Here is a 25,925-nt window from a genome sequence, read left to right on the forward strand (position 1 = left end):
CTTAACCCTACGATAGATCCCCCCTGCCTGGAATAAAAAATGCAGGTGACATATTACTTGGACGGCTCATGCAGAAGGGGTCCTACAGGACAGAATCTAGTAGGGTATGCAGTAGTGTCTGATACTGAGATTTTAAAAGCAAAATCTTTACCACACAACTTATCTGCACAAGCAGCAGAATTGATTGCTTTGACAAGGGCATGTACCTTGGCAAAGGGTAAAGGTGTGAACATTTTTACTGACAGCCAGTATGCTTTTTTTACTGTGCATGTTTTTGCGCTGCAGTGGAAAAATAGAGGAATGATAACATCTACTGGTAAACCGATTAATCATGCGCAGTTTATTTTAGATTTGTTAGAATCTATTCAGTTACCTCAGAAAGTAGCTATTTGTAAATGCGTAGCTCATACCAAGCAACAGGATAGGATTTCAAAAGGTAATGCGAGAGCTGATATAGCTGTAAAACAGGCAGCTTCAGCTTCAGAAGTATTTCTTTTGAGTGAGGAATTACAACCTTCTGAGATTTTAGATTTAGAAATGTTAAAAACAATGCAGACACTTACTACAAATGTAGAAAAACAGAAATGGATAAAACGAGGAGCAATTCTTGAGAGAGGGCTGTACATCTCCAAAGAAGGAAAACCAATTTTGCCGTCTAATTTGTTTAGATATGCAGCTTTGTTGAGCCATGGGCAGTGCCATGTCTCAACAGGGGGGATGGTACAGTTAGTGAACAGAGTGTTCACTGCATATGGATTTACAAACTACACAAAAAATGTTTGTGCAGCATGCCATGTTTGCAACGGGTATCATGCACAAGGGGGCATTGAAGCCTAAGCAAGGGAGTTTCCCAACACCACCGTACCCGTTCCATACTATCTGTATGGATTTCATAGAACTAAACAAATGTGAAAATAAGAAATATTGTCTTGTCATTATAGATGTGTTTTCCAAATGGGTGGAAGCTTTTCCGACCAAACGTCCAGTTGCAGCTACCATTGCAAAAGTCCTTGTTAAAGAAATGATTCCTAGATTTGGCATACCGGAAAAGATCTACAGCGACAATGGCACACACTTTGTAAATCAAACCATACAACAGTTGAGTCGATATTTTGGAATTTCCTTAAAGAACCATTGTGCATACCACCCCCAATCCGCAGGATTAGTAGAGAGGCATAATGGGGTTTTGAAAAACGAATTTAAAAAATTGATTAGTGAGACACAGAAGAACTGGGTGCACTGCCTGCCTCTGGCACTGTTGAGCATGAGAACTGTTCCAAATGCAAAGGGGTTAACTCCTTTTGAAATACTGTTTGGGAGGGTATATTATATACCTCAGTGGAAACCTCTCATGCCTGCAGACCAGGAGGCTTGACAGTTCACTTGCAGAATACATGAGACTACTTCTGAGTAATAAACATGCAGTTGAATTCTGTTTCAGATAAAGAACAAACCAGACCATCGGAAGCAGCAGTAGTCCCAGGCACGTGGGTCTGGGTGAAGGTCATCAAGAAAAGAAACTGGACCACACCGAAGTGGGAAGGGGCGTACCAAGTGCTACTGTCAACACCCACTGCAGTCAAGATCGCAGAGTGAGCATCCTAGATTCATCTGACACACTGTAAATTGGTAAAAAACTTTAAACTGGACACAAAACTTACTGTTGCACAAGAACAAAATGACCAGATACGGGGCAAATAGAAATGCTGAACAACCTCAGAAGTATTGCATGATCATTCTGTTGGCCGTACTGATAACAGTAATCTTTTTGTTGTGACCTTTCCTTTTTCCAGCCACATGAGCTGAACTGAATAAACGTGAATCATTCATAGATTGGCATCCAAACTTTAACACTTACCAAGCAATTAAATATGTGTATGCTGAAACATTTAATGTTTCGAATTGCTGGATCTGCACAGCTGTACCGACAGCATACGGGGGATTATTAATGACTGCTGTCCCCCTAGGGGTCAATGAGACCTGGGAAAATTTGCGTTTGATACTACAACTGTAAAATCACAAGACAAAATAGCATTGTACCTGCCTGTTACACAGAAGGGAATTGTATGTTTTTACAAAAATGATACTATTCAGGTAGGTTGGAGTAATTGTAATGTGACTATTCCTTACAAATGTTATACCAAAGCCAATAATGCAGGTTATATCTGTGATACAAACTATGACTCATATCTCGAGTCAATTCATAAGACTATTAATAAAATACAGCGTGATTCTGTTCTTTTAAAACAACTATCTATTATTGATAAGAAAATGTTTCATGCAGGGCAAGTATATATCAATACTAAAGTAGAGAACTGTTACTTTGTTTGTGGAGAAAAAGGCATACAAATGGTTACCTGAGAACTGGTCCGGCAGTTGTTTTTTTTTGGGTTACCTGGTTCCGGCCATATGACACACTGCAGTTTTGCCTCAGGGAAGAATTCGAAATGTCAGAGAGGTCACCAAGAAAACCAGAAATCCAATCAGAAGGCCTGAAAATCCAGTGGGACAAATCGAAGCAGGCTGGAGAAACCATAATTCCGTAAAAACAAAGGTAAACTGACACACATGGACTTGAGTGACACTATTATATCGTGGGCAGGTGTAGCCCCTGCATATGGCGCAGTGAAATCGATTTGGGGACCTGAGAAAACTGTCCAAACTTCTTGAAGTAATGAGTAATGCAACTATTTCTGCCCTCAAGTTAATGACTGATAAACTAAATGCTCTGAGAACTGTGGTGCTTCAAAACCGCATGGCTCTTGACTTCACCCTAGCGACGAAAGGTGGTACGTGCGCTTTAATAAAAGAGGAGTGCTGTTCATATATTCCTGACAGCCAGCATGAGATAGACAGCCAGCATGAGATAAACAACCATCTTGAGGTGATTCAGCAAGTGTCGACCATGACCAAACCAGGCCCAAACCCACTGATGGACTTTTTCCAGAATTTGTTTGGGGGGTGGGGTAGCATCCTAATGAACGTCCTGATTGCCATTTGTGTGGGACTCCTATTAGGAGTGTGTGTTTGTTGTGGTATTCCCTGCATGAAAAGATTGATCAAAGATTTTATATAGACATGTCAGTTTCTGAGACTATATCAAAGTACTGAAATTGAAGAACTGCTGAAAAATGAAACACTTTCATAAGTTTAAACTGAATGACTCTCTTAACTGCAAATTCTGAACAGAAAGAGGTTAGGAGAAGAAGCAATTGTTTATGCTTTTGAAAATAGAATAAAAAGCATTAACGGGGGAAATGTTAGAAAAATATGTATTAATGTATATGTTTAGTGCTTATTAGAAACTAAAAGGGTTAACACATTTCATTCTATTTTATGTACAGCTTAATTTTGTATGAGATTATAAGATGCTTTTCAAACTGCAGTATACTTTCTGAAATTGCAAGATGCTCTCTGACCTAGTATTTGCTAGCACAACAAAATTCATGTTTATAGTTCATAGATTAGTACTAGGCTAACTGCCCTTGTGAGCCATTTTAAACCTAGCCAATTATCCCTTGTGAGACTCCAACCCTGCACCTTGTGTTTGTAAGGCAAACACCTTAACCATTAGGCCACCCTCCCAACCCACTGACAGACTTTTTCCAGAATTTGTGCCTTTTGGAAATGTACTGAGAAGCAGGTGATTATCTGCTAGGTCAGGATAATGAATGAATAGTGAATGAATAGAACAATACTGTTTTCTATAATGTGATTGAATATGAACAAATCAGCCCTGTTCGTGTTATGAGAACATGCACAGCTGCGGAAAAGAAGAGATACATCAGACAAAAGACGTCTTGAAGAAATTAACTGTAATCTGTACTTGCTTTTGTGCTTGAATTAGCCATAGTACCTTGAATGGTAACATTGCATAGTAAAAGTTGTATCTGACCGGTGGTCATCAAGGCCACGTTGTTTTTCTTAGGAAGTTTTTTTTGTAAACTTGATATGCCTGCAGAAAATCATGGACAAACAGCTGCTGAGAAACAATATTGAAAGAACTTGTGATTTATTACGTCAGCTTAGTAGGCAATACCTTATAAGAAATGTATAAAAATAGTCTCACTTCCAGATTCTAGTTAGACAAACTCTGTATTAGCACGTTTTTGTCTCCTTGCTGCAAGATTAAAGTGCCTTAACCTGAACCTGACGTGTGTTGATCATTTTGAAGTTATTTTTCCTTTGACAGGGGGGATAAGCATAAAGAAGTCCTGTGGGCCAATCATGTACAACAGCATCCAACGAGGACTCCCCCTGCGGGGGAATTAGGGCAAAGTAGCTGCTGCATTTGTGGTTTGTGGGGGGTGCAAAAAGATCGCAGCAAGGCTGGCCCCCAGTGACTGAATATCTTCGCCACTATGACAGGATTGAGGGACCACTCATGAGACAGGAGAATACATCAGCTCAGTTTGTCCCTCGGGGAATGTGCGTTGCTATCAGAAAGCAGTTGGAAGATATCGCCCATTGCCAAATTCTCATGGCTTCCCGACACAATGGGTAGGACCTGGTTCCCCCCTGTTTGTTGATATACCAGCCTTCTGACATGGACTGGATAATAATTGTCCCTGATGGGAAGACAGAATGAAATCCTTGCAACACTAGAAGCACTGCCCTCCATTCTAGAACATTGATATGCAGATTGGCCTCCACAGGGGACCAAGTGCCTTGGACCATCTTTCCCTGGAATTGCCCCCACCCCATCAGGGAAGCATCCGTGGTCACTGGCCTTGAGTTGAGAGGGGACAAAGGACGACTCCATAGGTCTTTTTCTGGCTTCATCCACCAAAATGAATCTTGTGTGCATCGGTTTGGTATGTGTATCTGAAAAGACATCGGATGAGTCAAAGGGGACCACTGTGGGTCCTGATGGAGAGATGAAAAGTCACCAAGCAAAGGAGAGTAGTAGTGCAGAAATTGAATTCATTCTCAAGTCTTGGTGAGTACCTTCGTGAGGTGGACCCTGTTTTTCACAAAATCCCACCAAGACAACACTGATTGATATATAGACTGTCTTTATATAGCATATATCATGGACAGAAGTAAATCAAAAATAAAAAAAAAAGATAGCTGGGTGCACTAGACCCAGGATAAAAAAGTGCCCAATCCTGGTAGGCGCACTGGTGCCATGACTGGAAAAAATGACAGTGTAGAATCCTCAATATAAGGAAACATTCCTACAACGGGGCCAGGCTCTGGGGGAGGATGGCCCCCTGTTGTAGAAGAAAGTAGCAGTCCTCAAAAACGGCAAAAATTGATTGGCCAAAGAAGAAGATCCATAAAGATGATAGAGTGGACTGTTGGGGAATAAGAAAGAAGATATGTATTGTTAATATTATGTAAAAAGCCCAGAATTTCTAGACACAAGATATACAAAACGATTAAGAGAGAAATTAGAGGAAAGAAAAATACTTCCGCAGGAAAAACTACCAGAAGCTTCAAATAAAGTTTTGCGTTCATTAATACAACAGATTTTTGAAAAACAATATATAGATCAAGAAATTTTGATCCGTTTGTAAAAAGAAACATCTGAGGAAGTGAGAAAATATAAACAATAGAGATATTTGAAAAATGTAAAAAAGAAATATGGGCATGGGAAAGAGAGAGATTTGATATGGTGTAATGTTTATGCAAATGAGAAAGCTAAGTTAACTAATATAGAGAAGGCAGTCTCAAAGATATTCAAAGTGAAATACAGGCAAAGGCATCCAGATGTGGAAAATTTTGCAATAAAAAGATTAATAGCACAAAGATATAATATAGAAGACGATTAGTAAAGCAGAAGTTAAAGAAACAGAAGTTGAAGTTATGGAGTGACTACAAAAAGTGAAGGATTTAATGTAAAAGGTCTAAAACAGATTACATCACAGCATGATGGAGTGAGTCCCCAGAATAAGGAAAAGCAAGAAGATTAGGAGACATGTAAAGAAGAAACATGGACAGGGGAAAGGAAAAGAGATTTAATATGGTGTAATATTTATGCACAGGAGAAAGCAAAACTAGCAAATACAAAAAGAGCAGCACCAAATATATTTGAAGAAAAATATAGGGAAAGGAATCCAGATATGGAAAACTTTACAATACAAAAAATAAGAAGACTAAGAGGAAAAGTAGAAAAAGAGGTTAGTAATGGAGAATTCAAAGAAATAGAAGTTGAGGTTATGGAAGAGCTGCAAAGAGAAGGATTCAGTGTGGTAAATCGAATACAGAATGCACCACAACAGGATAGAGCAATGGATATCCAAATTAAGGGGAAACCAGTGGAACAGGAAGCAATTGGTCAGGTGCCATATATGTTGGAGCCTTCCACAAGAAACCAGTGTAAATATTCATTTGAAGCTAGACAGCAAGGAAAGGAACAAGAAACTGTGGAAACTATGAAGCAGTCAATGTTGAGGAGTGATAGGCCAGTGAATTCCCATATGACAGAACAACAGATGACACAGGATGAAATTGAAGAGAATGTGCCACAAGAAGATGCTATAAAATTTTCTATACCCGCAGGAAACTGAAAACAAGGGATGTACCCTCAGTATGGAAGAAAATGAGTTGAGAAGAGTTGCTTGATTTTAATATACAAAGACAGATATATCAAGATCAATGTGAGAAGTAGACTGCAGAAGGTTAATAAAACCCCAAAAGTCAGAAGCTTGATAAAACAAACAGTAATTACCACTGTCCATAGAGACCCATGCGATATAACAGAAGTAAACTGAATATGTTACTGTGCTGCTAAATTAATAACTGATAAAGTTCTACCACAGGAACACAGGGTAATTAGGGAAAAGAGGGGCCGAAAGCAAATTCCATCATGGAAATATCGAATAGAGAAAACTATAAAGCAGCTAAGATGACAAGTGTCATTGTTAGAAGATTATATAAGAGGGAATAGATCAACAAAAATGCTAAGAAAGATAGACGTAATAAAAGCAATACTCAGTATTGGAACAGACCAGGATCTATTGTGCACTATTGGAGATGAACAAAAATTACAAAACAGGCGGAAAGACTTCGAAGATAAATATAAGGGAAAAGCACAAAACAAGCAATTTATTGATGACCAAAAAAAAGTTTTATAGAGAATTGGGAAGTAAGGTAAAAGGAATTGAAATACCACCAAAAAAAAAAAAGAGGAAGTAGATAGATTTTGGAGAATTATCTATGAAGATCCTGTTGAACATAACAAAGATGCTAAATGGATAGAAGAAGTAAAAGAAAGAATAAGAAGTTTGAAGGTACAGGATATGAAATGGGATGAAATCATAGCCAGAGAGATTGAAACAAAGTTGAGAGAGAAAAGCCTCTAACTGGAAAACCCCAGGCCCAGATGCAGTACCTAACCTTTGGCATAAAGTATTAACTTCTTTGCATGAGGATTTAGCCATGAGTAAGAACTATTTTATATGCACACCCCGAACACGCACCTCACTGGCTAACAACAGGAAAAACAATACTTTTACTTGAGTGAACCTGCAAGCTACTCTAAAAATTATAGATCTATAACTTGTCTTCCAACTATGTGTAAACTATACACAGGAATTGACACCGGCAGAGTTTATAGTCATTTAGAAGAAAACTTAATTATGGCAGTAAGGGCAATTAAAGAAAGTCATATGGAACAAAGGATCATTTGTTGTTAAACAGTTATAGTGGAGAACTATAAGAAGGGGAAGAATCTTAAGTATGGAATGGATTGACTACAAAAAAGCATTTGATAGTAGGGTTCATAGGTTGGTACTAGGATATCGGCCCTAGGGCCTGTACAAGCCTAAACATAACAATTCCCTGGCAATTTCTTCCCACGATATTTACTTACCTGAACCCCTGTCTAGCAGGGCGACTGACGTGATCCCCGGGGGTAAATTTCCTATCTCCCATCCAGTCGTCAAGGTTCCTTTTGAAAAGAACCAAGGAGGAGCTCTGCTTGACATGTATGGGCAGTCGCTCCAGAGTATGGGGAGTTTCCTGGGTCAGGAGCCTATCCCTCCAGCATGTTTTGTTCATTGTGATGACAAGGTTTAGGTCCCTGAAGCATGTGGCTCTGATGGATTAGGATTTCTTTAAGTGTAGCATGTCCAACAGCTCTGGTTTTGACATGGCCTTATATGTTAAGCACGGATCGCCACTGATTAGACGATATGTGACAGAGTATAGCTGGAGTTTTTTTAGTCTGTCAGCATAGGGCATCTGCTTTAGGCCTGTGATTCTTTTCGTGAGATGTTTCTGTGGCCTTTCCAGTTGTTTTAGATGTCTTGTGAGGTACATACCAAATGGGGCTTTGTACTCTATGATGGGTCTAATGAGGGATGAGTACAGTGGGACAATGACCTCCTTTTTTTTTTGGATTAAAAGCCCTTGGTGATGAGGTGTGCCACATAGGATTTCCTGACTGTTGTGGTGATGTGGTTTCCTGACTGTTGTGGTGATGTGATTATCGAAGGTGAGACCACTGTCCACCTGTGTTCCTAAGTCTCTTATCATACTTTTGATGTTTAGTGTACTCCACCTATGTGGTAATTCATGGGTACATGGTTTTTCCCAAAAGGGATAGCTATACACTTCTTGGCACTGAGCTTGAGCCCATGGCTCTGGCACCAAGCATCTGTTTCTGTAAGGCCTTTTTGTAGAATATCCACTTCATTTGGGGATTCAGTAATGGCTCCCAGTTTGCAGTCATCTGAGAACTTTGTTAGCCAGAGTCCCTAAGTGTTGGCCTGTACTTCAGAGAAGTAGATGCCAAACAGGAGCGGTCCCAGGACTGAACCCTGAATACTCCACTTGTCTGGAGCTGGATTTGGAGTCTGCTACTTTTACAGTGTGGGTTCTCACATTCATGGATAAGAGTGCTTAAAAATGTATAAGATACACTCTACACTGATTGACTACATTACAGTAACCAGGAAACAGTGGCAGACCACTTTGCAAATAAGCCATGGTAAAGGACAGATTATTAGCCCAAGGATAAAAATTCAAAGGGGGATATTCCAGGGTGACTCTGTCACCATTGCTATTCTGCTTTGCCATTAATCCATTAAGCTGTTTACTTAACAGCTTAGGCCATGGCTACAATTTGGCTCCTAGAAAATAACGAAGTCTAATGACTTCTCATCTTCTCTTTGTCTATGATTTAAAACTCTATAGCTTATCAGATGAGGAACTGAAAGCACAGCTGCACGTTGTCAAAGCTTTTTCAGATTATATTGGAATGTCATTTGGTCTTGATAAATGTGCAAAAGCAACCCTTAAAAAAGGAAAACTGCAGCACCAGGAACACATTAATTTGGGACAAGAATATGATATAAAAGAAGAATGTGATATAAAAGAACTTGAGCAAGAGGGAGTGTATAAATACTTGGGAATTGATGAAGGATCAGCAATAAAACATGAACAAATACGAGTAAAGCTCAGTAAGGTGTACTTTTAGAAAACTTAAATTAATCCTGAAAACAGCATTGACATCTTTGAACAAGATCCAAGCCATAAATCAGTTTGTTTTTCCTATCCTAACTTATAGCTTTGGAGTGATTGACTGGCCCCAAAAAGTGTTTGATAGATTGGATATTAAAACAAGAAGGATGCTTCACGCTCACCAAATGATTTATAAAAATCATTGTATACCAAGATTATATAGTCCCCATTCCGAAGGAGGGATGGGCCTCCTTGAAATTGATTACATGTATAGATCTGCAGTCGTGAGACTCCACACATCTGCTGATCTCACAGGATCCAAATGTAGTGAAAGTTTTGAAACATGAAGAGAATAAATATAAGATGACATCTCTGCTTAATTTAGCAGAAGCATATCGATGTCAAGCCTTCATCGTAGTCTGCATATTTGGTGAGGGATTCCTCTTGGGAATCCATGTTCTTCCTTTTACACAATCTCTTACGTGGTACCTCCTCAGCAGGAGCATCTGAAGAGTGGGTATCTTGTGGAAGGGTATCTTGAGGTTCCCGTGCCCTATGTCCTAGGGTAGTGGACTGTCAGCTGCTGTTCAGAGGATAGAAATATACGAGTCTTCAGCAATGAAGGGACCAGCTGTGTGCCAGCAGAGGCAAGTGCCCTGTCCATCACCTGGAAAGCAGGCCCGCCTGAAGGGGAATGGGAATGCGGAACCAAGAAAGACAACTTCAGGACCGGGGTCACACCTTGCTCCGACAAACCCACCCCCAGGGAAGGAGCCACAGGAGGACTTTGTGCTGCCAAGGCAACCAGAACAATAGTAGATGGTGCAATAGAAAAAATAGGTGCCATACTAGGGGTCACTGTACCAATGGCCCAGTCACTTTGTCGAGGATGGCTCTACTCCAAGTGACTCGATGTCCAAAAGGTAGGCTCCAGAACCATGGTAAGATCTACCAGTGGAACCGAAGAAGCCGGTATCGGGATAGGCATCGGTGTCGAAGGCTCCCATACCTTCAAGGAGGTCGAAGGAGGAATATATGTCAAGAGTCTGTAGTGAAAATTCCTCAGCGCCAGGTGGGAGGGAGGAATTGGAAGGTGTTTGAAATCCTCTGGCCACCAATAGCTGATTCACGAGTCTCAATACGTCCAATTCTGAGAGGAGGAGCAGGTGGACATCCCCGATGGAGAATCAGGGCATTCCAAAAAGGGACTGTACTGCTGTCCAAAAAAGGGATCGTCCGTCAGAGAATATCCGGTCCGAGGCAGTACCTCATCTTTTGGCACCGTGGTCAAAGGGCCAGCATGATGTATAGGGAGGACAGTGATCAGAGTTGGAAAAAATATTTTTGCTGCTGAAAAGGGTGTCTGTGCTGTTGCTTTGGGAGAAGATGTTTTGGGTGGCTCTGTACTTGCAAGAGGTACCTGGGGGGATAGCTTGTGGCACTGGTGCCGAGGATGGTACCGTAGTGGAAGACTGAATTATTCGTGTCAAGGCCGGCACTGTAGTCATTGATTGAGTTCTAGGAATCGAGGACGGCACTGTAGATAGAGTTGAAGTCCCAGTGCCGAGATTCCTGGAGTCAATTTAGAAATTTTTGTCTTCGGTTCAGAAGATTTAACCGATTTTTGTAGATGAGGGAACAGAATGGCTTCTCTTCTTGTACTCCTTTTTAGGAGAAGATGAACCCTCCATTTCAGAAATAGCAACCAAGAAAGGAGTTTTTAGAAGACCCTTCAGAATTAACTTATTTTTCCTTTCCGTCAAGGTACGGGAGCTAAAGGCCTTACAAATGTCGCAAGGGGGTTCAAGCCTTCCGATGAGGAACTCCAAGACCATAAACACAAGATAAGGGACTGTTTGGCATTTTCTTATCACATTTATCGCACTGTTTGAAGTCTGTCATTCCTTTTTTTGTCCACCCTCATTAAGAATACAGAAAGTACCTGTCCACAGTATACACCAATATAGTCAACAGATTATACACAACCACAGTTAATGAGAGAAAAGTTTTTTTTTTTTTTCTGCAACAACAGAAAAAAAGGGAAAATGAGGGGAATACCTACAATGGTACTGGGTGTTACCTCAGAGGTAAGGGAGGCCTGTGCCAGCAATGGTATGAAGAATACCACAAACTTGGTCAAGAAAAAAAACTTCAGAGGGTAAGCAAACTCTGAACGACTGTAATATAAGAGGTTTTACAAGGAAACAAAGTAGAAATATTTAAATGACTTGGCTTGAGAGCAGGCTTGACACTAGTTGATAGTATATGTGGCAAACGAGTTCTGAGATGATGAGAAAGGTCACTATGGGTAAGCTTAGCTCAAGAGTTTTTTGGCTGGTGCGAGCTTGTTATAACAGCTGAATCGGTTCCGAGGAAGAAACCGATACCAGTCAGTAAGGAATGAGTGAAGATTAACAACATCAGGTCAAGTACTTTGCATTGTGGCAGGTGGTGGAATGTCTTTGCAAAGCATTCCTTACATTTTTATTTTTTATGTCATTCATGTGCTCATAAATCCATCTCTTAAGTTTTTTTTTTCCGTTTCATAAAGAACACTGTCATTGTGAACTATATATTTACATTGTGGGCACATACCACATCTGTATGTGCCCAACTTATTTTTCTTAGGGGGTGTTTTTAAGTGTTGCTCCATTAAATTCTTAATGTAGGGACCTTTATGGAAAATGACCTTAAAAGGGGTATCAAAGATGCCTCCTAAATCCGAAAATCTCTGCCATTACAAAGACATGCATCTGGAGCATTTCTCCCCGGGCCTCCACTGAAAATTGGCTCTTTCCAAGTCGGACTTTCCCAGTTAACAAATGTAAAATTAAAATTCCTTTTCCAAGGTATTCTTAATAGTTTTGGCATCACCACTAAATTCTGTAATGAAAGCCTGTTCATAAATCCCACCATCTTGGAGCGGTGCCAAATTGTTCAGCCTGTCTGGGGCAAAGGTATCATTAATCATACCCATTATTGGGGCAAATTTATTTTTACACCCATCACCAACCATCCTGTATATTTCACCAAGCATTTCTACTGGATAACCCCTCTCACAGAACATACTGCTCAGGTTCAGACATTCAATTTCAAAATCATTGTCATCTGAGGTCATTCTGCAAGACCTTACAAACTGCCCCTTAACGATACTCTCTTTTTGAGTATAGGGATGAGCACTGGTGAAATGCAAAAATGAATTGGAGAATGTGGTTGTTGATGCACTTTAGATTTTAAAATCTCATGAGAATTTTTGTATAGTTACGTTCAAATAATTGAGTGTATCTTTTTATCAGTCTTTGCCAAGTCAAGATGTGCCATGCTGATAGACTCCTACCCAAGAAGAATGAATGTTGTAATTAAATCAAAAGGTGCTTCAACAAAGTATTAGTTTAAGGGTGTACACACTTATACAACCAGCTTATTGTACATTTTTTATTTTTATATGTTTTCCCTAACATATTTGTTTGTTTTTCAATTGAATTTTGCAGGTTATAGGTTACATTAAAGGTGGGAAATGTTTTGAAATGATTTATTGTGGTCTCACTTTTTTATATCACAAAAACCTGGCATTTTAACAGGGGTGTGTACACTTTTTATATCCACTGTATAATGTGTATGTATGTGTATGCACGCGCTTGTATAGAAAGAGAGTTTTTTTATGTAATTGTTCTAAACTACTTGGTTATTGCTTATATTTGTGTTTTTTGTTTGTGAAATGTTTTGTATTTCACCTGGGCTGACTCCTGAAATTGTTCATTATTGATCAATGCACTACCACAGTAAACAAGTTAATATACTTTTTTTTTAATACATGTAATAATGGAAATTGCATAAGTTAGAGTGTAACCATGTTTTTGGACTGTGTTTTAAACAGGTTTTGGTTCTTCAAAGTAGCTGCAATTGTTGGAATCATGGTTGGTGCATTTTACATTCCAGAGGGTCCTTTTTCTCGAGGTAGGACATTGTTTCAGAAAATCATTGCTAAATTGCTGGTGAAAAAAACATTCTGATAAATCCTGTTTTACAGTACCAGTCTGCTGATTTACATATCTTCAAATCCATGTGTTTGCATTAATAAGGTGATGAATGTAATACCTCTGTTATGAGAAACCTAACCACCCCCACACAAAAAATGTCTGTGAAAAAGAAACTGAACTCCACAGTTGTGTTGACTTGTGCACCAGCAGCCAGTCACTGCATTGTGATGCTTGCATTTCTTTCTGTAGCTTTAATCATTTGAGAATTAAGTTACATAAACTTGTGTTTATTTCATGCCACACATTGGATGCTATACTTGTGGAGCTTTATTCAGTGATAAAGTCCACTTCACTTTAAGATTAAGTAGCTAATGCTTAAATAAAAATGGTAAGTGGGGGTATGTTCTTTCAAAAGTGATTGTTTTTGATGTTTAAAGCCAGGTAGATGAGTGTATTGCTTTTGTTACTCACAACAGCAGCTAAAGGTAGTTGGAAACCAGTCGACAGTATGTAGGAGAAATAAGACTATTTTCAAGCCTCTTAAATTTATGCCTTTGAGGTCCAGCCTGCATAATTTGTTTTCATAGTGCAGCAAATCATTTAAACATGGTATCCTTTGACATGAATCTTTGTAATTCTACACAATATAGTACGGGGGTGTAGCCAGAAATTCATATGTTGTACTCGGACCTCATGTTTCTGTCCCCAACTACTCACTTGTCATTTCAAAACTGTACTCTATCCACAAAATGCTGCCCCTGTATACTTTGTAAGGGAACATACTGTTTTAACAGTCGCTGCTTATAATCATAAATAGGTTAGTTTTAGAGGTACATTCGTATCAGTTAAGTATGTTTTATATAACTCTATGTAGTAGACGTTTTTACACAATTCTAATAATTCCGTGATCTTTCATTCATAAAGTTTCAGAATGAAGGTCAGAAAATATATACTCAGTTGAGTACACTGATTATGCTTATCTGCACCCTTGGTATAGTAGAAGAGCTTTTGTTTCTTTTTTTTTTAATAAAGGGATCCTTGCCACATTTTTGTAATATTAAGTACTGTATTCTGCACAGGTAAATGACATTCATGATCTTGTAGCTCTAGCATTTTGTCATGTTTTTTGACCGCTCATATTGCTGCTTTTTAGAGTAAATCATTGTTTTATTTTATCGAAGGTGACTAGTCAACCACTGACTTCACAAACTAATTTTAAAACAATTATTTTAGTACCCATTGTGTTCCTGGTCACCTTATTTGCCAGTCTAGTATGTAGCATTTTAAGAAACTCAAAGTCCAGTGGAATAATAAATTTTGGCATTGCTGGAGGTAATAATACAGAAACTTGGAAAGTGATGGTATGGTAATAAATACATTTACTGTGTCACTACTGAATAATTTCAGTGGTTGTCAGAAATTACTGCAGTGCTGCAAAGTGTCAGACTTAGAATAGGTTACTGTGCACTTTATATGCAAACCTGTCTTAAGTCACAGAAGTACAAGAGCAGTGCTTTTAAAGTATTTAATGTCTTGATTTGTATAAGTAGCAAAACCTGTAGAAATATATGTAGCAAATAGCGTGTCAGTTTTTCAGGGAGTAGACGGTCTTTCAAAAAGAAAACTGTTCCTTTTTTTTTTTTTTTTTTTTTTTTACTGTTTAGACTCTGTATAGTCCATCTGAGATGGTGTGGGCTTCTTGGAAAGGAAAAATAAACCACAGTGATTTACTGCTTTGCTAGTCAGTTAAAACTGGAACTAGCAAATTTTAGACTAGCAGTGTATGACAGTTAGTGAGAGAGCACTGCCTCCTGTTTTGTGAATGACTTTGAATGTACTGTTGCAGGGAATACCACAACAGTGAAATGGTAACAGCAGTGGCAAGTGACAACACTGTGTAGTCTAAAACAAAATGACAAACCAATCCCTAAACCCATACCTCTCAACTCTCCAGATTTTCACAGAATGACCAGATTTTGGGCTCAGGTTTTTGTATGTTCCTCATAAAGTTTGTAGTTTTCTGGTAAATCATTGAGGATTAAAATGCAACGTTATGGTATGTTGTAAGGTTTTTTTTCCGCGATCTATTGAAAGTTGCTGTTAGTTGGTGTAGTGTTGTGTAGAACTTGGAAGGGGTGGGCGGCCAAACAAAACATTTTGGGATTGTGTTTTGTGACATTCTGGCCTCTCAGTTAAATAAACATTCACTTAAAAGTGTTCGAGTATGTTGTACTCGATATTTTAAGCGTTTGTTTATGTAACATAGACCCAATCTCTCAATACATTTTGTTGAAATAAGCTCTCATAATCACCATAATTTACATCCACAATTATACCACCACCAGTCTCCTTCTCTTTGCTATTCTGTGCCATATTGCCTTTGTGCACATTCCTCTCAGCCACTACTGCACTAGGAATGGGATGGTGAACTCATTGCTTCCAGTCTGAACAATCAACTGGGAAAATTCTGTTCCAGAACTCCATGCAAGAAGGCCTGGAAAACAGATGCCTTTTCTTTTCTTTGGAAAGGAATGTTCTGTATGCCATTCCACTAATATCCAGGGTACTTCTGAAATTGCTGTGGCATAGACTGGATTCGGGCCTGCTGGATCTAGCTTTGTTTGTGTAACTTGAGCACTAATCCAGACATTCTCTAAAGTATTCAATGGTATTTATTACTGCTTGGTTGTAACTTGATTAAAGTGTAGCTATCATTCAAGTCTTTTGGATTAAGCACTTGGGCTTCAGACCAGTTGTTTTACATTAGGAAGGTTTGTGGCAAGCACTGTGGTGGCAGGACAGGTAGCTTTCATCCTTCTAAGTTGGGAACTGCTGATTGAGAGCCCAGTGTCCAAGTGTATTAGTTCTGGTTTAGGCACTTGGGCTTCAGGCCAGTTATTTTACATTAAGAAGGTTCGTGGACTGCACTCTTGTGGGAGAAGAGGCTGGACTCTGCCCTTCTGAGCTGGGAATTTTCTGGTTAAAGGTTTATAGTGCCTGAATATTTGAACTGTATCTTACTGAAATTGGTTCACCTTGTTTGCTCTATCATAGACTAGATCCAGGCCTACTGAATCTAGCTTTGTTTATATACTTGTTGTTTGTTTGCTTGTTATTTCCTGGAAGCTAATTCACCTAATACGCAACTTCTCAGCTTCTGTGGATCACTAGTGATATCTGCATTGCTTACTGTACTTATTTCCTTGTTTCACTTGAAAGAAAGTTACTGTTTGTCGTTTTGCATTTAGTTACTTGTATCACATTGCACTCAAGTTACCTGGCACTTGCTCACTAAAGCAATTATATAAGTCAGCACTAAAAATTAAAAGCACTACACCCTCACTCCCCACTGGCCCTTGTTTTCAATTAAGGATTTCCCAATATTATTCTAGCATGTCCAAAGGTCAGTTGTCAATCTCCTCTCGGTCCAGCTGGTGAATCTGGGAATCTTGAGGCAATGTTATAACTGCCTCATGTACACAGACAACCCTCTCCTCCTCCCACATAACACAAATACTTGAGAGATGCAGCTATTTAGCCAAACTGGAGGCTGAGCTCTCTCAACTCAGGACTGGCAAGACCAGACAGGAGGAGAAGGCAACTACACACACCACAAAACCAGCCTCACATAATGCTACCACTCCACTGAATCAAACACATAAACACACAAAGACATACTCGGGAGGCTCTGAGTAAAATTTACCTAAACAGCAGAGGCCTCCAAAGCAGACACCCAAACAACTGCTACCTCAAGACACCCCAAAAGCAACACATAAACCACAAAAGCAGTGTGCAAAGCAGTCACAGCCCTTAAGGCCAAATACAACACCAAACATACTTGTCATAGGTGACTCCATAGTCAGACACACTGACGTCCCACTCACCAGGCTGAACAAGGAGAGGGTCACAGTAAGCTGCCTATCGGGCTAGAATCCGCCACATAACACAAGCACTGGTCACTCCACAGCAAGTACAAATATGACACAGTCATTGTCCATGCTGGTGTGAATGACCTGAGGCGTACCTCCCTGGACTGCATGAAAAGAGACATAGAGGAGCTCTCTGATTATGTAGCCCAGGCAGGTATGACCTGACCCTGAGCAGTATCCTTCCTTCACCAAGAATGATGCCACAATATAGAGACAAGATGATCAGCTTTAACAATTGGCTTAATGTCTGGTGTCATTCAAAGGGGATCCAGTGTCTGTCTGCCTGGGATGACATGCTTGACAAGCCACGCTGCTTCATGAGGGCTTGCACCTGTCACCCCTGGGATTCGGATATTGGCTAAGGCTCTTGCCACCCCATAGTGCCTTTTTAGGCAAGGCTCAAATTCTAAACCTACCACCCTAGAAAACAGAAATGGGAAGAAATTGAGGGTAATGCTGCTCAATGCCAGAAGTCTAAATCTCAAAATGCTCGAGGCCCTTCTCAGTATGGAGAACATCGATGTCTGTGCTGTAACTGAAACCTGGTTCAAGGCTCCTGAGAGCACCCGGCACTATTAGGTTTTACCTCATATCATGCGTTCCGGCCCCAAAACCCGGACCACTCCACAAAAGGAGGGGTGTATCCATATTCATAAAGGATACTCACACCTCCAGGTTGGTGCATGAAGCCATCCAGGTGCAACTAACAATAGGCAAAACTGCTCTACAAATTGTAGCATGCTACAGGCCACCCTCTCAAACTCAGGAACCCCACACAGCCTTCCTGAAGACACTGGAGGGTATAAATGTATCTCAAACACCATCATATTGGGTGACTTCAACTACCGAATATAGACTGGGAACATTACTCAAGCCCTAACTTTCTAGCCAGCGGTTCCTGGAGTTCATAAATTCAAATGCCATGGAACAGCTAGTCACTGTTCCCACGAGAGGAGAAAATATACTAGATCTCATTGTCACAAACATGGGGACAAAATGCTCCACACGAGTATATCCCTCATTGGTGAGATCTGATCATAAACTAATCTCACTGGAAATCCACATCCGCCCCACCCCAAACAAAAAGACCATAGTGAAGAACTTCTCTAAAGCAAACTTCACACTACTCAAGACTGGTGTGGTATCCTTCAAGGCCCTGAGTCAGAGGAAACCACAACCCAAGCTGGAAGCCCTTACAAATGCCTTCTATGAACACCTCCAGGACTGCATGGATCAGGCAATCCCAAATAAAACCAAGACTCTTTCCACAAAGGGCAAGCATCCAGTCTGGTGGACCTCAGCCATTAACAAACTTTACAATAAGAGGAGAAAGCTATTACATGATAGAACAAAATCCATAAAGGAAGTCACCTGATCATTATTAGTAAAAAATTACGAGCACTCATAAAATCAACTAAGGCCAATTTTGAGAGAAAAATTGCCATGGATTCAAAGGACAATCATAAGGCCTTTTTCAGCTATGTTAGGAACCTGGGTGGAAACTCACAGATATGCTCAGAATTAGTCCAAAATGATACAAAAATCACTGAACCCACAGACATTGCCAACATACTGGCAGACAGGTTCAGTGCAAACTTCACCCCCTCTAAAGGAGAGATAACTATCCCAGCCGAGTGTAGCCTCCCGGACATCTCAAATGCAGGTGAAAGCTGCTCTCTAAAAAGCTAAAAACACAGCATCAATGGGACGGATGGTGTCCCCGGCTGTGTGCTAGAGCTAAATGAGGAATTAAACCCGCACATAAGGCAGCTGTTTAATCTCAGCCTTACCACAGGATACGTGCCCAGGGTGGCGTGCGGCAGCTGTGGTCCCACTCCACAAAGGTGGGACCCTGGTAATTACCCCATAAGCAACAAGTCTAGTCTGCAAAGCTATGGAGAGGATCATAATGGAGCTCATAAACAAAGATATAGGGGACTTGCAGACATTGGACCCGACCCAGTTTAGCTTTGTCAAGGGAAGATCATGCCTTTTGAACTTGGTGACTTCTTGAAATAGTCACCAAGGCCATTGATGAGGAAAGGCAGTCCATACAGCCTACCTTGACCTTGCAAAGCTGACACAATACCCCACTCGGGTATTGTAGAAAAAAATGTAAACCCATATGTCACAAGATGGGTTGCAAACTCAAGGACAGAACCCACAGGGTTAGAGTTGCTGGCGCTGTGTCAGACTCCAAGCGGTCACAAGTGGTGTCCCACAGGTCGTCCTTGGCCCCTATTGTTTGGCATCTACTTCTCAGAAGTACAGGCCAACATGGGAGGACTTTGGCTGACAAAGTTTGCAGATGACTGCAAACTGGCGCCATAGTGGAAAGTGCATCGGACACTGATATCCTTCAGAAGGGACTGAAACAGATAGCTGGTGCCAGAGCCATGGCCTGAAGTTAAGCGCCAAAAATGTATAGTCATACCCGGGAAAAACAAGGTAACCCCAAGCTACCATATAGGTGGCAATCCACTAAGCACAGAAGAGGTTATCAGGGACCTGGGGACCCAGGTTGACAGTGGCCTTTCTTTTGACACTCACATTGCTAAAGTGGTTAGAAAGACCTTCTACATTGCCCACCTGATCATGAAGGGATTCACATCCAGATCTAGTGAGGTCATTGTTCCTGTACTCTTCACTTATCAGACCAATGATAGAGTACAATGCCCCATTCGGGATGTATCTCACCCGACATCTGCAGCAATTGGAGAGCCCCAAAGTTCCTCACCAAAAGGATAAAGGGACTCCAAAATCTGTCATATGCTGCCAGATTGAAGAAACTCAGCTCTATTCAGTCGCATACCGTCTGCTCAGAGGTGACATGTGCCTGACATACAAGGCCATGTCCAACCCGGAATTAATGGACATGCTCCACCTCAAAAATCCAAATCCACCAAAACCACTAGAGCAAGCGACTTAAACCTTAACGGATATAAATAGGGCGTGCTGGAGGATAGATTTATCACTCAGAGACTCCCTATGCTGTGGAATAAAATCCCGGTCCATGTGAGGCAGAGCACCTCGCTGACTCTGTTCAAGAGAAATCTAGACCTGTGGATGGGAGATCGTAGGTTTACCCCGGGAATCATCTCTGGGTCACTGCTGGACAGAGGCACAACAAACTAATGGGCACAGTATTTTTTCATATAAGGGGTGGCGTAAGCCACAATAATTTGGGCTAGGCTTATAAATGCCTTAGGGCAGATAGCCTAGTATAAACCTATGAACCTATGAACCTAAATTCAGACGGAATCCCACAAGATCATTGTGGTGACTCCCTTCCGCCCAGGCAACCATGGTTCTGTCTCCTTTTTGAAATGGCCAGGGGGCAATTAGCACAAGCTTCTTTACAGAGTGGATCTACTCACTCAAGAGCAGAGGTGTTTAATACACCCCAACATCAATTATCTTCAATTGATTGCCTGGATTATAGCATCTTAATTCCTTTTAGGCACCTGTTTTCTGAGGATGTGCAGCAGATACTAATGGAGCTAAGAAAGCCTGCTCGTAGAAAGTCATATATTAGCAAATGGATTTTCTGTTTGGTGCCAACAACATAACCAGCACCCATTCAGGGCTAGTTGTTCTATTTTTTTTTTTTTTTTCAATATTTGTGAGTTACTATCCTATGAGCTTTAATATTCCTCTGTTAAGGTTAATGTATCGGCCATTACAGCATGTCTGCCAGTGGATCCTCCTCTTCCTATTTCAAGGCAGTCTCATGTCAAAATGTTCTTGAAAGGGGTTTTGCATAAGAGGCCTCCAAGTTAACCCGTGGTCCCTCCTTGGGATCTTAATTTTGTGTTTGAGAAGTGAACACTTGCTCCATTTGAACCAGATAATCTGGCTGACTTGAGGTTCTTAACATGGAAAAGTTTTATTGATTGCCCTGACCTCTGGAAGAGTGGTATGTAAGTTGCAAACTCTTTTATAGTGAGTCAACCCTACCTCATTTTCCATAGGGACAGGATTTCTTTGATAACTAATCCTTTCTTCCTTCATGTTATGCTAAGGTGGCATCCAAGTTTACTTTAAGCCAAACTCTCCATGTTTTTTTTTCCCTGAACCTGAAAATGAGGATGAAAGGATACTCCATACCTTGGATATCCGCAGACAACTCTGGCAGTATCTTGACAGAACTAAATCTTTCAGATCTTTGCATCAGTTGTTCATTTCTTGTGAAAGTAGGAAGAGACGACCTGTGTCAAAACAGACCAATTCCAACTGGTTGTTTAAGGCTATTACCTTGTGTTATACTCCATGACAAATCTATTCTAGGCAGGGTCAAGGCCAAACTCTATCAGGGCCTTGGTTCATCTATGACTTTTTGCCAAAGGGTTGGATTCTAGAAGTATTGTAGAAGCTGCTACTTGGTCCTCTGTACATATTTGTACAAAGCACTATAAGCTTGATTCCATCTGTAGGTCTAGATCAAGTTTTAATAGGACCATTCTCCAGGGGCTCAGTATGAAGAACATAGTACAGTTGTGCAAGATGAACTTACTATAACAGTAGATGTTTTAATGATCACTGCTGCTGTTGCCATTCCCTCTCTCCACTCCCCTTGTTTTTTGTTGTGTTTGTTTGCCAGGGTGTGAAGATTTATTTTTTTCTTATTCCTAGCATTGTCCTTTGGGGGCTCAACCTCACTCTTTCTCTGGTGACAGGAAAGCTGTGAAGGACTTCATGCCCAAACTTGTCTTTCAGTCATCTCATCAAAAGCTGCTTGACAGTTTTGGAGCATGGAAGGTGCCTTGAAGCTTTGGAAGCTGTCCACCTATTGCATCCTTGATTGGATATAACCCCATATATCTAAGGCTACTGCATTGATCATCTAATCATCTACTGCTGCACACAACTGCACCATCTCAGCTGTGATCATTCCACCCTGTCAACTTCTGAGCTTCATTCTCAGCAAGTGTATACCTTCTGAATTCTGCCATTCCCCACCTACCTTTTTTTCTTAGTAGTTTGTGTTCTTCCCTTGCTTACCCACCCCGTCATCCCCTTCCAGATGAACCTGTTACAAATCCTGTGAACACCCCCCAGTGCTTTTATCAGTGGACCTGTCTCCAAGTGACTCAGCAGACCCAAAACTGAGGGTGATTTCGCCACTCTCTTAATTATTACTCATCCTGCAGATGTTATCCTCTCCAGAGCATTACTCCCAAAGCCCAACCACCCCCAATTCTGTCCTTTTTTTCTCCCTCATTTTCTGTATTGAACAAATAGATTTTTTTTAAAAGCATCTTTAATAAATTAAGACACAGCTACTGATACGTTAATAGAAAACGAGCCATAATAGTTTTTTCTTTATACATTGCATATGTGTTTGCTTTTATTATGACAATTGTCATTCATTCCAGCATTACATGATGCCCACTTCCTCTCTTGTCTTAAACCTCACTCCTCCTCCTCCTGAGTGTTATTGTGCATGTATTGTTTCTACATACTGTTTGCATGTAACTTGTTCCTTCCTTCCTTCCTTAGAGCTCACCTCCAGTTCTTTCTCTTTAACCATATTAATTTTTTGCATTTACACTTGTTTTATATGATTAGATTATACATTTTGTTTTCTAGTAATTTTTTTTTTTTTGGCACCTGATATCATTAAATATAATATGGCCTTACTATATCTAGGCAATTCAGGTCCTTTTTAAAGTCTACCAACTTATTACACTCTCAAGAACATGTTCCCAGCTATCTCTGTTTTTCCCATCACCCCCCCCCCCCCCCCAGTATTTGCTATGCCCATGTAAACAATAGACTCTTATTTCTTGGTATTATCTCTCCCCAACAGAAAGTGGAAGCTCAGTTATTGGACCTACCGCTATGCCATTCATGACCATGAAAGAATTTTTGGATAAAAAGACACTTATTATTCCTCTCCAAAATTATTAAAGTAATTGAAATCCCTGGTATTGTTCCCTTCACATCTTTCAGTAGTAACACACAATCATCCACAAACTGATTCAGGCTTCTGTGCTTATTTTTTCTTTCTCATGAGCTAAGAAACCTCCATACCCCCCTGTGTCTACATTTTCATTAAAATAAGAAATAAACTGAGACAGTTGGCATCTGTGTCTTGTCTCCTGACCTAGATAAACCATTTCTGACATAGTTCCACTAATTCTAAGCCTAAGCTAGGGTCCGTTATACAGATCCTTCACATGTTTCAGCAATCTCCTTTTCCATTTGTCTTAATTTAACAAAGATAAAAAAAAACAATTTACTGCATCAGAGACTGTATGTTTAGCCTATAAAATTCCTCCATTTCTGTTTTGCTATTTTTTCTTGCCTATTCTACACAGTTGGTCAGCAATCTCTAATGAGCTATTAACAACTGTACTTTAACAAATCCCTCTTGGGCTATGTACAGCCTGTGGAAGCTGTTCTTCAAATGTGACCATTAACACCTTAGTCAGTGTTGCAGAAAGTCACAGGATCCTTTGCCTTTTGGAAGTACTACTGCTGAAGCCTCCTTCAGTGAAGATGGCACATTGTTCCTACTATTAACATCATTGACTAAATTCTGTTTCCCACAGATCCATCCTTACTAAGTCCATTGGGAATCCCCTGCTTTCCCTGCATTTGTATGTTTGCATGCATCCATAACCTCACCCAACCCTGTCTTTCTCTAAAGATCATACATAGTTAGACATGGTCCTTTACATTCAACACCCCCTCCTTTTCTGCAACTTCTGTCCACTAAATTCTTGGAATACATCTAATGTAATTCACACCCACCCTATTCCACTTTTCCTTTTAATCTGTATTAACTAAAAATGTCTGCCTTTGCTTTTTGATCCTCCCTAGCAAAAGCTGTATCTCTTTCTTTCTTCTTGCCCACCGTTTTAGACCTTTTCTTTCAATTTTAGTCAAAGTTTGTAAGTCAAGATTTCTAATGATTCCTTCAATTCAAAATTCTGGCTGTAGTTTCCATAGTCCCTCCCCCAAAAAAGATTACTTTAAAGGCTTCTTGACTACTGTTAGTTTTCCTTATCCTTTTTCCTTTTTTTTTTTTTTAAAACAAGAAACGTCTTTATTAAATTATCACGTATGACAAAGGCTATGTTACACTTATATGAATGACAATAAACCATACCACTCAACCTCTTAGAGCAAGAAATCTAGACAAAGCTATACATAAAAGTGGGGGAAAGGCCCCAAAATAGGCATTTTTTTAAATATTACTCTTACAAACTTAGAAAGTTAATAGAATAACAGGTTTTATATTAGCATGAATTTTCTGAAGGGTGCGAAGTCGGAAACTCAAATGTCGGTCATTATTTTTTAACTTCACTCTTTAATTATTTTCCACTAATTTGCCAGAAAACCAGTTTTATGAAAAACAGAGCAAAAATATGAGGAAAAACCTGGACATTCTGCAAACATTTGTACAGTTGAGAGGTATACAATAAACCATAGCGACACAGTCTCAGTAGTAAACATTATACGTTCCAAACCACAACTGCAATTGCAAACACTGTGCATCATTTTTAACATACCCAGTCACTGTTAGTCAACCTCATTAGCTTATTCAAATCCTGCCTTCTTTTAAACCTCGTTCTTCCTCTGCATGTATTGATCTCGCAGTTACCATTTTTCCTGTGTAATTTGTTCCTATCCTTTTCTAAAGATCCCAGTTCCAGTTGTTATAACTCTATTACAGTCTTCACTACTGCTGGTGAAGTCAGTTTAGATTTTGACTTTCATTTTCTAGTAATTGCTTTTTTGGCAGCCATCATAATTTAGACTCAGCAAGGCCATACTAGTTCTAGGCAATTCCAAGTTTGTATCGTAGCTCAAAGAAATAATTTCCCTAGTCACTCCAACTTGCTCACCAAGCATCTCTGACAGAACAGTCTGCAGAGAATCTTTAAAGTCTGCCAACTCATTGCACTCCACATGTCACATTCATGCTCCTCGTACATAATGGGCTTAAAAGGGACATATGGGCACAACTACCCAGAACTGAATTGCCCCAGAAGAGAACAGTTGTCATACGACAAAGAGGTCCATACACCTCCAGAAGGAAAACATGTAGAATAAACAAGACTGGGTTGGAGGGAGGGAGCGAATACTGCAACAGCGAAGAGAAGGACATCTGTTATGGTAAGATTTTACACAACTGTACTGTGGCCTTCCATTCACTGTATTCACTTTGCGGTATTTGATACATAAGGGAGAATAGGAAAAGCTCAAGAAACAGAGTGGGAGGTGGAAAGCTGAGATGATCCCTCAACAAACACACACATAATGGTGTTGCAAACCCTGTTCTGCCCCTAGAAACCATATACACCTTATAATGCTTATTAAAGGTATGCACGGAAGACCATGTAGCAGCTTTAGGGATAGAATTTGTGTACAATCCCTTGAAGAAGGCACCGGAAGAGGCAATAGCCCTAGCGAAATGAGCTCTAACAGAAGCAAACAGAGATTTGCCATGAAAAGAATAACAAAAGGAAATGGCCTTGGTCTCTTCCAGGATATCTCTTTGCTTAGAAATGGCCAGTCCAAAAGACCTCAGATGAAAGGAAACAAAAAGCTGATCACATTTACAAATAGTCTTATTTTTATCCAACTAGTACCTGTGCAA

At 40.2% G+C, this 25,925-nt stretch overlaps 1 protein-coding gene across 1 annotated transcript in view; it reads left to right on the plus strand.

Annotated features, from left to right (window-relative positions):
• Positions 1–25,925, plus strand: part of LOC122816928 (serine incorporator 1-like) — a 583,434-nt gene that overhangs the window by 134,836 nt on the left and 422,673 nt on the right. Inside the window, exon 4 of the mRNA XM_044090011.1 lies at positions 13,286–13,365. Within this exon, the coding sequence (XP_043945946.1) occupies positions 13,286–13,365 (80 nt within the window). The remainder of the gene's footprint in view (positions 1–13,285; positions 13,366–25,925) is intronic.

The sequence above is a fragment of the Protopterus annectens genome, chromosome 12.part0 (assembly GCF_019279795.1).
Source record: "Protopterus annectens isolate FY-2018-M chromosome 12.part0, PAN1.0, whole genome shotgun sequence".
Lineage (NCBI taxonomy): Eukaryota > Metazoa > Chordata > Ceratodontiformes > Protopteridae > Protopterus > Protopterus annectens.